Source organism: Aspergillus lentulus (genome assembly GCF_001445615.1).
Source record: "Aspergillus lentulus DNA, contig: Alt12, strain: IFM 54703, whole genome shotgun sequence".
NCBI lineage: Eukaryota > Fungi > Ascomycota > Eurotiomycetes > Eurotiales > Aspergillaceae > Aspergillus > Aspergillus lentulus.
Window position 1 is genome coordinate 2,350,465 of NW_028322115.1, and position 12,531 is coordinate 2,362,995.

Below are 12,531 nucleotides of genomic sequence, written 5' to 3' on the forward strand. Positions count from 1 at the left end.
CAATCTTCTTGTGTTAAATAGCCTCAGTGGATTTGTTACCCAAGCATGTCGCAGCATCCCCGAGCGCCCGCCATAGGCGGTCCGCCTCACACCCAGCAATGGCCTCGCTCGCATATTTTTCCGTCGACTTCCCTGCCATCGTCACTTGCAACCGATCTACCCCTCAGTCAGGATATCTCTTCGGCCCAGCAGCCGCAAGACAACGGCAGTCAACCCTACAGCTATAACGACCTGACCAACATCAATATGACTTCGAATCTTCCTGGTTTGGGAGGTCCTGTAGCGGGATTACCTCTACCACCACCGCCTTTTCCCTTCATGAGCCCATTTACGCCGTCACATTTTCACCCTCCTTCGTTCCCACCCATCCAGATGCCTCCGTTGAGATACCCGCCATTGCCGTTTCCCGCAGCCAATATCCAAGCGCCGAGTCGCCCCTCATTGGATGATCTTCGTTCGCAAGCCAATTCGGTGTCCATGAATGGTGCTGACTCTGGAGCCGCCACAACACCGAGTACGCGGAAAGATTATGATCGAGAAGAAGGTGAACTTACCGATATGGAGATGTCCATGCCGACGAGTTCAGAGAATGCAGGCTTGGCGGAAACCCGAGCCGATGCAAGACCGTCGACTCTGACGCAGCAAAACGGGTACGCGACAGGCACTTGCAACGCTACGACTTTGGCTAGGGACAAGGAATCCAGAAGGAGCCTCGCGGCGAAAAGTCGCAACGCGTCCACCTTGGACCTCGAAGAAGGCGAGGCATCCTCAACTGGATCTCACATGTCGGCGAGGGAATCTGAGTCACGTATGTCTCGCTTGGGCTCACTTTTGGCAGATAGATTCAACTAATCTTGCACAGCGTATGATCCTCCAGGTTCTGTCAACCCTGAGCCATTTTTGTCGAACGGTGCTCCCGGCGCTTCATCCCACGAAGATACGTCTTTTTCACCTACGAAATCGCACGGAAGTGGGAAATCAGTGGCACAACTTCGAATCCAAGCACAAGGCGCGCTTCTACGATTAGCACCCCACAACATTCGTTACAGTGAGCTGGTAGGAGAGGGTATCAATCCGGCTGTACTTAGGCAGCTCTATGAGGAAGTTGGGATCAGAGTCCCTACGCCACGACTAGAGGGCGGACCTCCAGCTATCAATCCGCCTACCAAACCCGTTGACGCTCCAGGAAAACCGGCTGGTGCGAGTCTTGACTCGACTTCGAGCAGCAGTGTTGAAAGTGGACCTGCTCCTATGACGTTGGATAACTCTAAAGCAGAAACAGAAACCCCAGTGGCAGAAGCGGCGGCAAACACAACTGCCCCTGTTTCTGCCTCTACCATCCAGCCCAGCACCACTGCGAAACCATTAGAAAGGAAAGAGGTCATTGCGCGTATGCTTGCTGCGAAAGCTGCCAAGGCTTCCGGAACGCCCTCAACCCCTCAAACTGACTCTGCAAAAGAAGTGCCATCGTCTGAAAGCCCGGTCTCTGCCCTCGTTGGCAATGGCATGTCTGCGAATTCTGGGCGTGAAACCTCTCCTAAGGAGAAGGACATACGCACAAGAGAGAAGAATAAGGCGAAAACTGAACTAGCCCGACAGCGAATCGAGCAACTCAAGAAACAGGGTTTAATGAGAAGTCAGCAAAAAGCGCAAATGGATTCTTTACGTCGTGAAGAGATACCGCAAAGCAACGGAAGCAGCCCCGCCCCGGTGTCTCAAGCATCCAACACCCCGATGATTCAACATCCATTACCTGATAGACCTCCTGGTCCAGAGACCACTGCTTCGTCGCGTATTCCTGGGCTATTCATGACAGAGTCATCAGAGCCGTCTGTTACACGCGTTCGTAGCTTAGTTGTTGATTCGACACCACAGCCTCACGTCAATCAACGCAAGCGTCCAAGAGCATCTGACTTTGACGAGCCTTCACTTACGCCGAAGAGGTCCCATAACGGAGTAAATCATAATGCTACAGAGGATAGACTGATCATTGATATCAGTGATGATGAGTTTTATGGAGATGACGAGAACGAGGAAATGGAGATCGAGCCCGCCGGAAAAACAACGCTGGAAGGCGGCTCAGTAGGATCTGAAGGTTTGTCCGGAACAGTCTCTTCGTCGGCCGGCTTTCTTCCTCAACGGCCGGTTGCGTCAAGTCAAGGAATATCCGCATCAGCTACACCCCAAAGTCACAGAAATCATGATCAAGAAGACCTTCGAAAGAAGGATCTTCAAATACAGGCAATGCGTCGGCGAATCGCCGAACTTGAGCAACGGAAGAAAGCGAAGTTAGCAGCAAGTCGCACACAATCCCCTCGTCCTTCAGAAATAGCGGTTTCATCTCCTGCAGTCAACCCAACTTCAGTTGATCAAGAACACCAAACCAGCAATGTCATCTCAGAGCCTGTGGCCCATAAATTGCCTCCTCAAGTGGCTCTCTTGGAAGCTGATACCGAAGCCATTCTTTCAAGTTCAGCAAATAATTCAGATAACCCCGAACATCTTTCGTCAGAATCAATCGCGCGGATTTCGGCCCTCAAGGACGTCGACCACCTTGAGGAGATGCGCTCGAAATTGTTGCGTAAGAAGGAAATTGAATCTGGTGTTCCCGCTCTGGATGCCGAGATTCAAAAGTCTGAAGCCCGGCTTGCTGAAGTCAAAGTAGAAGAGCAAAACCTCCTGCGTGATATTGCCAAGGGGAAGGAAGGGAGACAACAACTTCTAGAGGAGCTGCATAGTCTCAACCTGGAGTTGAAGGGCCTCACTCTAGAAGAGCTTGAAATAGCTCAACGTACGTTGGATGCGAAGGAACAAGTCCAAGCGTCAGATGAGGGTACGTCTAATCTGCTGTCCCCGATTCCGTCCTACATTCTTGTTATTGCGGACTTTGCACCGATAATGCTGCGCAAATTGGAGCTTACATGATGCAAAATCTCATTACAGTTTCAACACATCTTCAAAGCTGTGCGGCAAGGTATGGTTCCTCATTGCCAGACGTCCTCGCTGGCGAGGCGCGAAGTCAAGGTGCGGCATGTCCAGTCGAAGGATCTCCGGTTTCTCGTCTGGCATCTGAGGCGGGACCCTCTGCTACCTCAGTTCTGTCTATGGATGCGGACGGGTCTGACGACGCTGTGGACCCTGCAAATGATGCAGCGTCTTCTTCACCATCGGAATCTCTAGGCTCTGCGATGGATGAGTCTGCTGATTCCAGTGAAGACTCTGCACCAGCTGATCACGAAGAGTCCATGGAATGCGAAAGTCCCACGCCGGAGCCTAGTCTGCATGAAGCTTTGAGTGGCATCCCAGCCACTGATCGGAAGACTGTAGAGGATGAGATGACTTCTGACAACGCTCTTCCGGAACGGCAGCGCATTCCACATTCTGATGCAGGGACTGCAAGGGATGTATTACCCCGCAATGCGGATGAAGTTCAAGAACTTGAAGAGCAGCCTTCTCGCGAATCTTCCATCTCCGACGCATATGAGCCACCAGAGCCCGAAGCGGATAGCAGCCCTTCCGATTCCGTCTATACTCCCCCTTTCAGTCCTGTTTCTCTTGCTTCCGTAAAGTCTGCAGAGGTTTCTCGGGTCGAGAGAGCTGATATGCCGCTAATGGGAAAGGTTCAGGAACTGGAAGATGAACCAGAAACCAGCTCCCCGCATGGGCTCTCGAATGTGCGGACTATCTCTAATTCGGGGAGGAGCACTGCTGACGGCTTTGTAGAATGAACCCCAAGAGGAGAAAGCTCCCAGATTCACACCCTACATTAGCCCATTGAGATGGTTCAAGGCTTACCGCTACCACCCTAGATTCACTGAGAATGTCTCGGGCGGCTTTCGATCCCTAACATATAGCCACAACATCGATTCCGAAAAATATCTCTGTCCCTACGAGGCTACTGGCGGTGTCTGCAATGACCGGTCATGCGACCTCCAGCATTTTCGTGACATGACTCTTAGCGGTGCGTCGACATATCTAGACAGAAGCATTGCAACATTCCTCCTGTCATAATCCGATTCATGGCCTGGCCCCACAATTTCCCTCATCATCCCCAGGTTCTTCGCTTTCTGATTGCGTTTCATTTCCCATCCTGATTGTTTCCCCCCTTCCGTTCTTTCATCATTTCCTGCAGGTCCCGAACACAGCAAGACATTGTCAGTTTGTTTCGAATGCGGCGAGGAGATGCTGACACACAGTGATGTTGATTTCGACAGATGACAAGATCCTCGTCCAGATGGGATCCCTTCGAGAGGGCAAAACGCCTGAAGAAAGGGACCAATATATCGCCGGGCTGAAACAAATCATCAATGATATGCGGCGCGACAAGGTGAAAGAATTCAATACCGTGGCCACGGAAATTGCTGCATACCGTAGACGCTTCCTCCAAGATCCATCACGTGTCTTGCCCTTGTAGCAGGATCATGGCACTGTTCGTCTGATGGAAGAAGCTTTTCCTCTACCAAGGTGAGCTGTGACACTTGTGAATGCAAGTGAAACCTTCCTGAAAAACTCCTTCGCCTCTTCACGCCATAAACAAGATATCCTTGTACGACTTTCTGATACCCGTCACTCGCTCGCTCTGTTTGTCATCAGAGATTTTTCTTCGTCCACTTATCTAATGCATACGCATCACTTGACCTTCCATAACTCTGCTTACGGTGGATGGGATCATTGGTGTTGCCCTCTCATCCGTAACAGGGTGTTCTCATTCTTACGCTGTTGATCTGTGCTTATTGGTATACACAAGAACAGCATGGAGTTTTGGTAGGATCTCAACCATATTTTCTCTAGCAACGGGGCGTAGGCAGTTCGCCCTCCACTTCGACCATCACTAAGGCCTCGCGGATTCAGAGTCTGTGGGCCATGAGGATAATATCCATGACAGCTACTGAGACTGCAATGGTGCGGATTGATCAACGAGTGCTTTCCCTACTCGACGGAATGGGAAACCGTACAGCCGCCACTATCGGGTGGTAAGAAGTACATAGCGATAGTGAATAATCAAATCATTCATTTTCCATTCGAATTAGAGTATGATCGTACATCTTGGTATCCAATCCATCTCTCCGATTTCTCCACGTACGCCCGTTTCCCGACCGAGACTGAAGGCGGACGTGTAGCGCCTATCAGGCACAACAGGGCGCAGACGGGCGTTTGCCCCGAGAATGGGGAGAGACGAGCTTGTCTGGTAGATGATGAAATATCAGTTCCCCAATGTCGCTAGTAGTGCCTGAATATCATCATAGATAACCGTGATGACTCTTCTACGGCCCACTCAGCACTTGAACAGCAGAATTGTATCCCGATCATTTAATCCCGCTATCCTCCATACTTAGGGCTGTGCAATTCAGCTACTGAACACTGATTTGTAGACTAAACTCAACAGAAACCCTTGTACTTTGTAGACGACTATAACCTATTCCGGAATCTTGAGTCATACTTGAGAGCATCAGGATCACTCATACATTGAATGTCACAGATTCTGAGTCATCTCCCTGCGTTGGTTTCCTCCTGCATTTGGACCCCGACGGTCTTCTTGTCCAGGCATGAAGGTAGGTTGGCACCTGGTTAGGACCTGGTCTGAAAGCAAAAAATCAAAGATCAATTGATGGAACAATAATGTTGTTATGCGACATATTCTTAATTTAGTAGGTACTTTGTAATTATCGGTAACCTATCTGTTGTGTCCAGGTTGATTATCTGGGACTCTGGCTTACGTTGCCACGCGGTGCAGGAGAATATATTAATAGTCAGCAGTAGGACTAGAAGAGTATGGCTCTCACTTCTTCAGCGCGTTATAACGCTGAATGACTGGTGATTAGATTAACCATCTCACGTAATGAAGAATCAAATATAGGAGACAGTTGAAGGATCACTTAGTTTATCCAACGGCGCCAAACGTCATATTTAGGGTTGGGGGCTGTCATCTTCGTTCTTCAGCGCGCTTTTTTTTGGACCCCATTTCGGAGAATAGCGGCAACCCGGGATAGGATTCTCTTGTAATGGCGCGAGAGCAGATATCTGTTTATGATATTGTAGATTCGATTAGAATAGCTTCTTTCGAGTCATGCAACTGAGTTGGGGGCGGATTCTCGAGTTTCAATTCTCAAGGGTCCGGTGTAGATAGATCCTGGCTTGGGGTCGGGAATACCATGTGGCTACTGGCAGGGAGATATGTCCGAGTGCTGGTAATTACTCATGCACAGGCTGACAGTTGGGATATGTATGGAGAATGGTTCTAGAATGTTATTGCAGATGGATTATGGAAATTCCTGGGATAGACTCCGTAGTGTAAGGCATTGTATGTTTCATCGTCGTCGTTCAAGAGCTGAAACAATTTCTCTAATAATTTGAAAGGAAACACGGTGGATCTAAAATCACTTCAAGACTTGGATCCATAGACAAAATAAAAAAGTTTAGATCAAGGCAGATTCGATAAACCTAAATTGCTGGAATGCCTCACCGTGATTCTGGTACTTGTATCGAACAAGTCCGGGCGCAACACAGCCTACCCTCGTATTTCTCACCGAGTCGGAATAACTTAAGTAAGAAGTATCGTTGCAGGGCTGAATTTGAATTTCTAAGCTGAAGAAGCAAGTTGTAAGATGGAGACCGCTGTTTTGCGCAGGGAATAGGGTTGACTGCATATAGATCCCGACAGAAAGGGCGGTGGAATCCACGGAGGGCATGATGCATGTCATCCTTGCTGTGATCGACTGCGGCTCAAAATGGTGATTAATAATTATAAGAGTAAGACTGCTAGTCCATAGTACGAACTAACTAGTCACTAGTGATGTGCCACAGTACTCATCTTGTCAAGGATTATCCAGTTTTCGACTAATGATGAAGTGGCTGATCTCCATGTGTATACATCACGGCTAGCGTCATTTTTGAAGGAGTAGATAGCAGATATCCAAAAAAAAAAAATAAAAAAAAAAAAAATAAAAAAAAAAAAATAAATAAATAAAAAAGTTTACAATTTGTTTCTGATCCTGGAGTGAGAAAAAATCTTGCTTTAAATTCTAATAATGAATTCTGGTTCAATGTGGCCAGTCACAGACTTTCTGGACAGAGTATACTTTCAGAATATGGCACGCGATCTTCAGCTAGGCAACCCCAGGCTACAAGGCTCCCTGGTCCATGCCAATAGTATTCAACTAAGGCATGAACTACAGATCTTAGAGTCATAAGGTGGCAGGGAACAGTTGATTAACACAGACTTCAAACTCAGTCAATTTAAAACATCAAACTGCAGTCATAAACAATGTCAAAAACAAAGAACAAATCAAAAGACAACCCCGCTGCCGTCAGGCTTCCACCAGGGCCACTATGAGCTGAGACCAGCTCCGCTCATTGTAGCCCGCCGATCTAGCATCAAAAGTGATACAATCATCAAAATAGCGCTGTATCCAAAAGACATTCCAGGTCTATCCAGTCCAAGTATGCAACCTTCCCAAAAATAACCGTAAACTCCCATGCTCATGTTCGTTTCATGTTTCATGTTTCATGATGTATCCATAATAATGCTTCGCTCACAATGACAACCAAACTGAGAACCAATCCAAATACAGTATACAGCAGGCAGGCGCAGCCATCCTGAATTTCTGTAAGCACAACGCATCAGCTTCGGCTTCTCAGTACCGGTACAGCGGCAGAAGTTCTTACCTAGGTGTTGTGCTAGAGAAGGGGTACTACTTGACAGGCTTGCAACTGGAGCACACAATGTGGTTGCACTCTGTGCATCTCGGCTGGACATTGTATACTTTCGGCCCGTCGCCGCAATTGCAGCAGATGTACATGTAGGTCTGGCTGTAGACTTTGTTCATGTTTGTCGCTCGACCCGAGTGGCCGGCAAAGTAGGTCTCCGGAAGATCCTCGTAAGACATTGAGGGGCCTTGTAGGCTGGCTTGACGACTGATGTGTAGATGCCGTCTGCTGGAAACAGTGACAGCGTGGTAGGAAGACATGTCGTGGCAGCCGGATAGGGAGTCGTTGATGTTGATGTTCAGGTTCTTGTTCATGCCCTCGGTGTACCAGGAGCCAGGCATGATCGAGATGGAAGAGACGATTGAGCGAATAATCCTGACGATGGAGGAGACGAATGGCAGTCCTGAGAGTCTTGGAGACAGGTCTATATAGAGAATGCTTGTTGCGTTGAATGATGAAGAATGAAAGAGTGTCCATAATGAAGGATTGGAGCATGTTTAAATAAAAAAAACAAAGAATGAGATGATGAGAAAGACATGAATCACATCAAACAATGAGCAAGGCAGCTCACAAGGGCACAGTGTGGCTTCTCCCAGGCAAAAGCCCCGGACATCCAAATGCGCCCCAGGCCTGCAGCGAATCAACCTTCATCCTCAGGCATATCATCAGGCAAGCAAGCCAGAGAATAGCTTAGTTGAACCCGCTTGCTAAGAGAAGTTAGAGACGGGGGGCCATTAGGATCCTGGATGGCAGTAGATCGAATTGTGGCTTGGCGGGGTGAATAATGGGTCCATCAGTGCCTAGATGCCATCTCGAGAATGACATTGAAGTCATCTCTGAATCAACATGAGAATATCTAGTAGAATGACCGCTAGAATAAGCACTCGCGTTGACTCAGGCCCTCCTTGAGGGTCCACTGTCTATGATGGAAAAGGCGGAATCAGCAAGTGGCTTGGACATGTCGCTTTGCCCGAATGCCCTCTGATTTCCGCCCTTTTCACCCCAAGCATTGAACGGTCTCATCTGCATTCTTCTTGGCTCATATTTGCATTTTGTTTTCTTTTTCTTGACTTCTAGGATAGTCATCCGTTTGTACTCCGCGCGTGTGTTGCCTGCTGAAACGACGTACTAACTGGCAGCGGCTCTCGAGAGCGACTCCACTTTCAGCAACGTTAGTACCAGCGGATTCAGGCAACGATCCCCCCTGCCTAGTTACCTACAGCACGAGGCTCCGTCGTGCATTCGTCCTTGCATGATTCGTCGCGGAAATCGTCATGGAAAAAAGAAAAAAAGAACAGTCATAGTTCCTAAGGCGCTTTCACCTTTGGCGCTGACCGTTAGTTTTGCTCACCAAATGTACTCGGAAAGCCGTTTCCCCTGTAGCATTTGTCGGTCAAATGCTTTTCGGCCCTCTCAGCAGTAAGCACAAACAAGGCTGCATTCCACGTGCTCCTGCTGCCTAAGCTGTCATTTGACCATTCAGTCATCACAGTTGGCGTCTTACAAGGTCTTTCTCTGATGACGTTGAGTAATCTATATTCTATCTGTTCAACGTGGAAGATGACAGGGGGAGCAGAGTGAGAGAGGATGATTCATTGCCGACAATCATTAAAAATAGATGGTGATGGTTATGCTGTCTCCTCTCTCGCATCATCTCTCCCGTTCCATTCTTTCTCTTTGTTATGATTATTATTAGCAGCATGGTTTCGTACTGCTACACTGCGTCTGCTTGGCCCAGGTCAAACGCATTTGATTGAGATATTTGGCCCCAGTTCCGGTTCCTGAAGCTATTCCGACTACATCCAGTCGAATTCCTTGTCTGCCATCCCTCGAGTGACTTTTATGTCCCAACTGATTATGCTCTTCACTTTCATTTTTGAATCAGTGAAAGTTTACGATTTCCCCTTAGTCCAATAGCCATTTGGCTCGACCGGAGACTCATGAAAGTCGATGTTTGCCTATCATGAGAGGTAAGTGACGATGCTCGTATCCAGAGTTGACCTGCAAGTACAGGCAGAAAAATTCATGCCTAGAACTGTAATGCTCGCTTGGACATCGATCCGTTCGGCTCAAGGTGCCGCGACGGCGGTTCATCAAGTGGTATGGAACGTGGGCTGATATGGCCGGTCATGGTAGACCCGGGTCTCTGTATACTCAAGCCACAATATCGCAGTAAAGCCTTAGAATTAAACTGTTGCATAATAAAGGTAGGACTGGAATCTTTGTTCAGTCTGCACAGTTCGGCCTTGTTTACATGGAAGCACATGACTACGTCATGTCTTCTGTTTGTAATGTTTGCACGTGGTGGTTATTATTATGTTCCTGAGGCTGCTTCAACATCATCATAACCCAAATCTAAATCTGTCTTGCATCCAATCCAGTGCATTCATAACAAGATAATATCAATCAGGACTTATGCACCGTACTCGAGCGGGCTAGTTGCCTGTGTTTATGAGAGTTGATTCAGTTTAGGATTGATGCCGGTGCTTCTTGCAAAAATCTCTACCAAGTCTTCCTATCTTATCACCATTCCTCAATGCACAGGCGATCGCAAAATATTCTGGAATTAGTTTCAAATGGCACGTCGCGCCGCCGATAAGCGCGTCAATCTCGCCGTTGCCAGAATCATACCTCCCATCTTGATCGGTGTGTTTGGTTATGCCAGTTATGCTATCACGAAACCATTATGCGGTCAGCATCCTCTACCCCAATCATACCAGCCTCAATCCAGTCTAATATGAATCTGAATAACAGTCGACTATCTCATATATCCTGCCCACCATTATGATCGAAAGTCTCGGACTGGCGCTGGCGCCGCTATTCTTGCTGTTTATTACGTCCTGCTAATTCCTGTGTTGGCCACCTATCTCCGGCTTCTGTATAACGTTACCTTGGACCCTGGTTACCTCCCGCGAGGTACAGCATGTTCGCAGAACCAGACCGACAGTGAGGGACCAAAGCACCGTCGTCGAAGACATCGCAGGAGGAAGAGCGGACATCATCGGTCCAAAACGACGGAGAAAACTGATAGATCTGACGGAGGCGATGTCGAACGAGGACTTGAGTACAATGCGGGAGCGAAGGCATACCCTCTGGATGCGGAAGGATTGGAGAGCTTCTACACCAAAGATGTCTTTGTATGCCAACCGGATGGGAGACCGGTGTATTGCTCCACGTGCTGTCAGTTCAAGACAGACAGAGCGCACCACTGTCGAGAGGTGGACCGATGTGTCCGCAAGATGGATCACTTTTGCCCGTGGTATGTCGGAATGCAACGCGCGCTTTTGCAATTGGAAGGAGACTAACATGCCCGAAGGGTTGGCGGTGTAGTCTCGGAGACCTCGTTCAAGTTTTTCATCCAGTTCATCGTTTATACGATGTTCTACTGCATGTTTGTTCTAATCGTCTTTGCGATATACACCGCGGAGCTCAGACGGGAGGTAAGTGCATGATCTGACTGACCGGGAAGGATTGTCAATTAATGGATCGTCATGATTAATAGGCCGGAAGAACCAATACTCATTGGATTGTCTGTCTTGCATTGTGAGTACATTTCCTCGCTACGAGATGTATATCTTTCTTACCAGCCACTAGGAGTTCTCTTTTTGGGTTTTTCGCTTTTGGAATGACCATAAGCTCTGTGCAACTTGCCGCGTATAACCTGACAACGATTGAGAACCTCAACCGCCGCTCGGCCGTGTGGACCTTGGCGATACGCGTGCCGAGGCACATCCTCAGCAAACGATGGGCACCAACCTTCCGTACAATCACATACCCTCTCCCGCCTGTTCCTCTGGCTGAGTCGGAAGTCGCGCGGGAATTCCCAGTCGGAGAACAGCATGTGTTCGCGATTCTACAGACCCTACCGGGAGAAAATCCATTTGACCTTGGAAGCCCACTCAAGAATCTACAGCAGGTAATGGGATTCTCTGTGCTCGAGTGGCTTCTCCCTATTAAGCAAAGTCCTTGTGCGGACCACAGTAGTCACGAGAGCGCCTTTGCCCTCGGGCCCGTTGTGACAAGGTTGAAGAAAGAGGCTGGGCTAGAAACTCCCAGAGAGCTGGAGTCGGCGAACCCTGCGGAGGCTGAGGAGATACCACAGCATGAGCAAAGACGAGGGAAACATAGACGGTGTAATTGAATAGTCTAGTGTATTATCACTTTTGTCCTCATAATATGTGCCTGACCTTCCTGAGGCTCCTATATCAATACAGCTTTGGTCCCGAGTTCCTGCGTACACTTAGGTCACAGGATGCTTCAGTATGAGAGGTCACGTGGCACAAAATAGAGCGTAAATCTTGTTCGTGAATCATAACATTGGCCCAATAGCAGGCCAAACAAAGACTATCTATCCCTGCCGTCAAAGAGAATAAAATGTGAACAAGGCGCAAAGAGCGACAAGGAGAAACAACGTCGCTGATAATAGATACAGAAGAGGTCTACCATGGAAGATAATCACCGAAAGAAGCAAAAGCAAACAACGCAGCTAGTAATACAGTCGACCAGGCGCAAAACAGATAGACAGAAGTCATCTCAATACGCGCAGAGAGACAAAACTCCCGCCATGAGTCAATTTGCCAATCAGCAAAGTGGCTCAATAAAAACGGCAGCTGGAGCACAGAGTATGGCCGCAGAGGGTGCACCGGCCCGAGCTGAGGTCGGGATTATTGTCTCCGCCGCATGCGCAGCAAACCCACCAGCCTGTCATGGGGGGTCGGGCAAACTGGTGCGTTATGAGGAATTTGGGCCCATGTGCATACTGCAATCTGGGTTGGGGGTGTGGTATCCGGACAGCGGTGTGATTGTAGCTGCTTCGATGTGGGA

At 48.5% G+C, this 12,531-nt stretch overlaps 3 protein-coding genes across 3 annotated transcripts; 2 read left to right on the forward strand and 1 right to left on the reverse strand.

Moving 5' to 3' along the window:
* Nucleotides 1-45: 45 nt before the first annotated feature.
* On the forward strand, nt 46-4,414 carry ALT_6697 (uncharacterized protein; the record flags this gene model as incomplete). Its single annotated transcript, XM_033563177.2, has 5 exons — nt 46-808; nt 863-2,833; nt 2,995-3,674; nt 3,724-3,961; nt 4,215-4,414. The coding sequence occupies 5 exons, from the start codon at nt 46-48 to the stop codon at nt 4,412-4,414; spliced, it is 3,852 nt and encodes a 1,283-aa protein (XP_033419068.2).
* Nucleotides 4,415-7,691: 3,277 nt separating this feature from the next.
* On the reverse strand, nt 7,692-8,048 carry ALT_6698 (uncharacterized protein; the record flags this gene model as incomplete). The annotated part of the gene is made up of 1 exon (XM_033564685.1): nt 7,692-8,048. The coding sequence occupies one exon, from the start codon at nt 8,046-8,048 to the stop codon at nt 7,692-7,694; it is 357 nt and encodes a 118-aa protein (XP_033420576.1).
* A 2,235-nt stretch (nt 8,049-10,283) lies between these two features.
* Nucleotides 10,284-11,848, forward strand: ALT_6699 (DHHC family palmitoyltransferase; the record flags this gene model as incomplete). Its single annotated transcript, XM_089600117.1, has 6 exons — nt 10,284-10,398; nt 10,462-10,844; nt 10,893-10,966; nt 11,024-11,147; nt 11,210-11,250; nt 11,344-11,848. The coding sequence occupies 6 exons, from the start codon at nt 10,284-10,286 to the stop codon at nt 11,846-11,848; spliced, it is 1,242 nt and encodes a 413-aa protein (XP_089455579.1).
* Between the last annotated feature and the right edge of the window lie 683 nt (nt 11,849-12,531).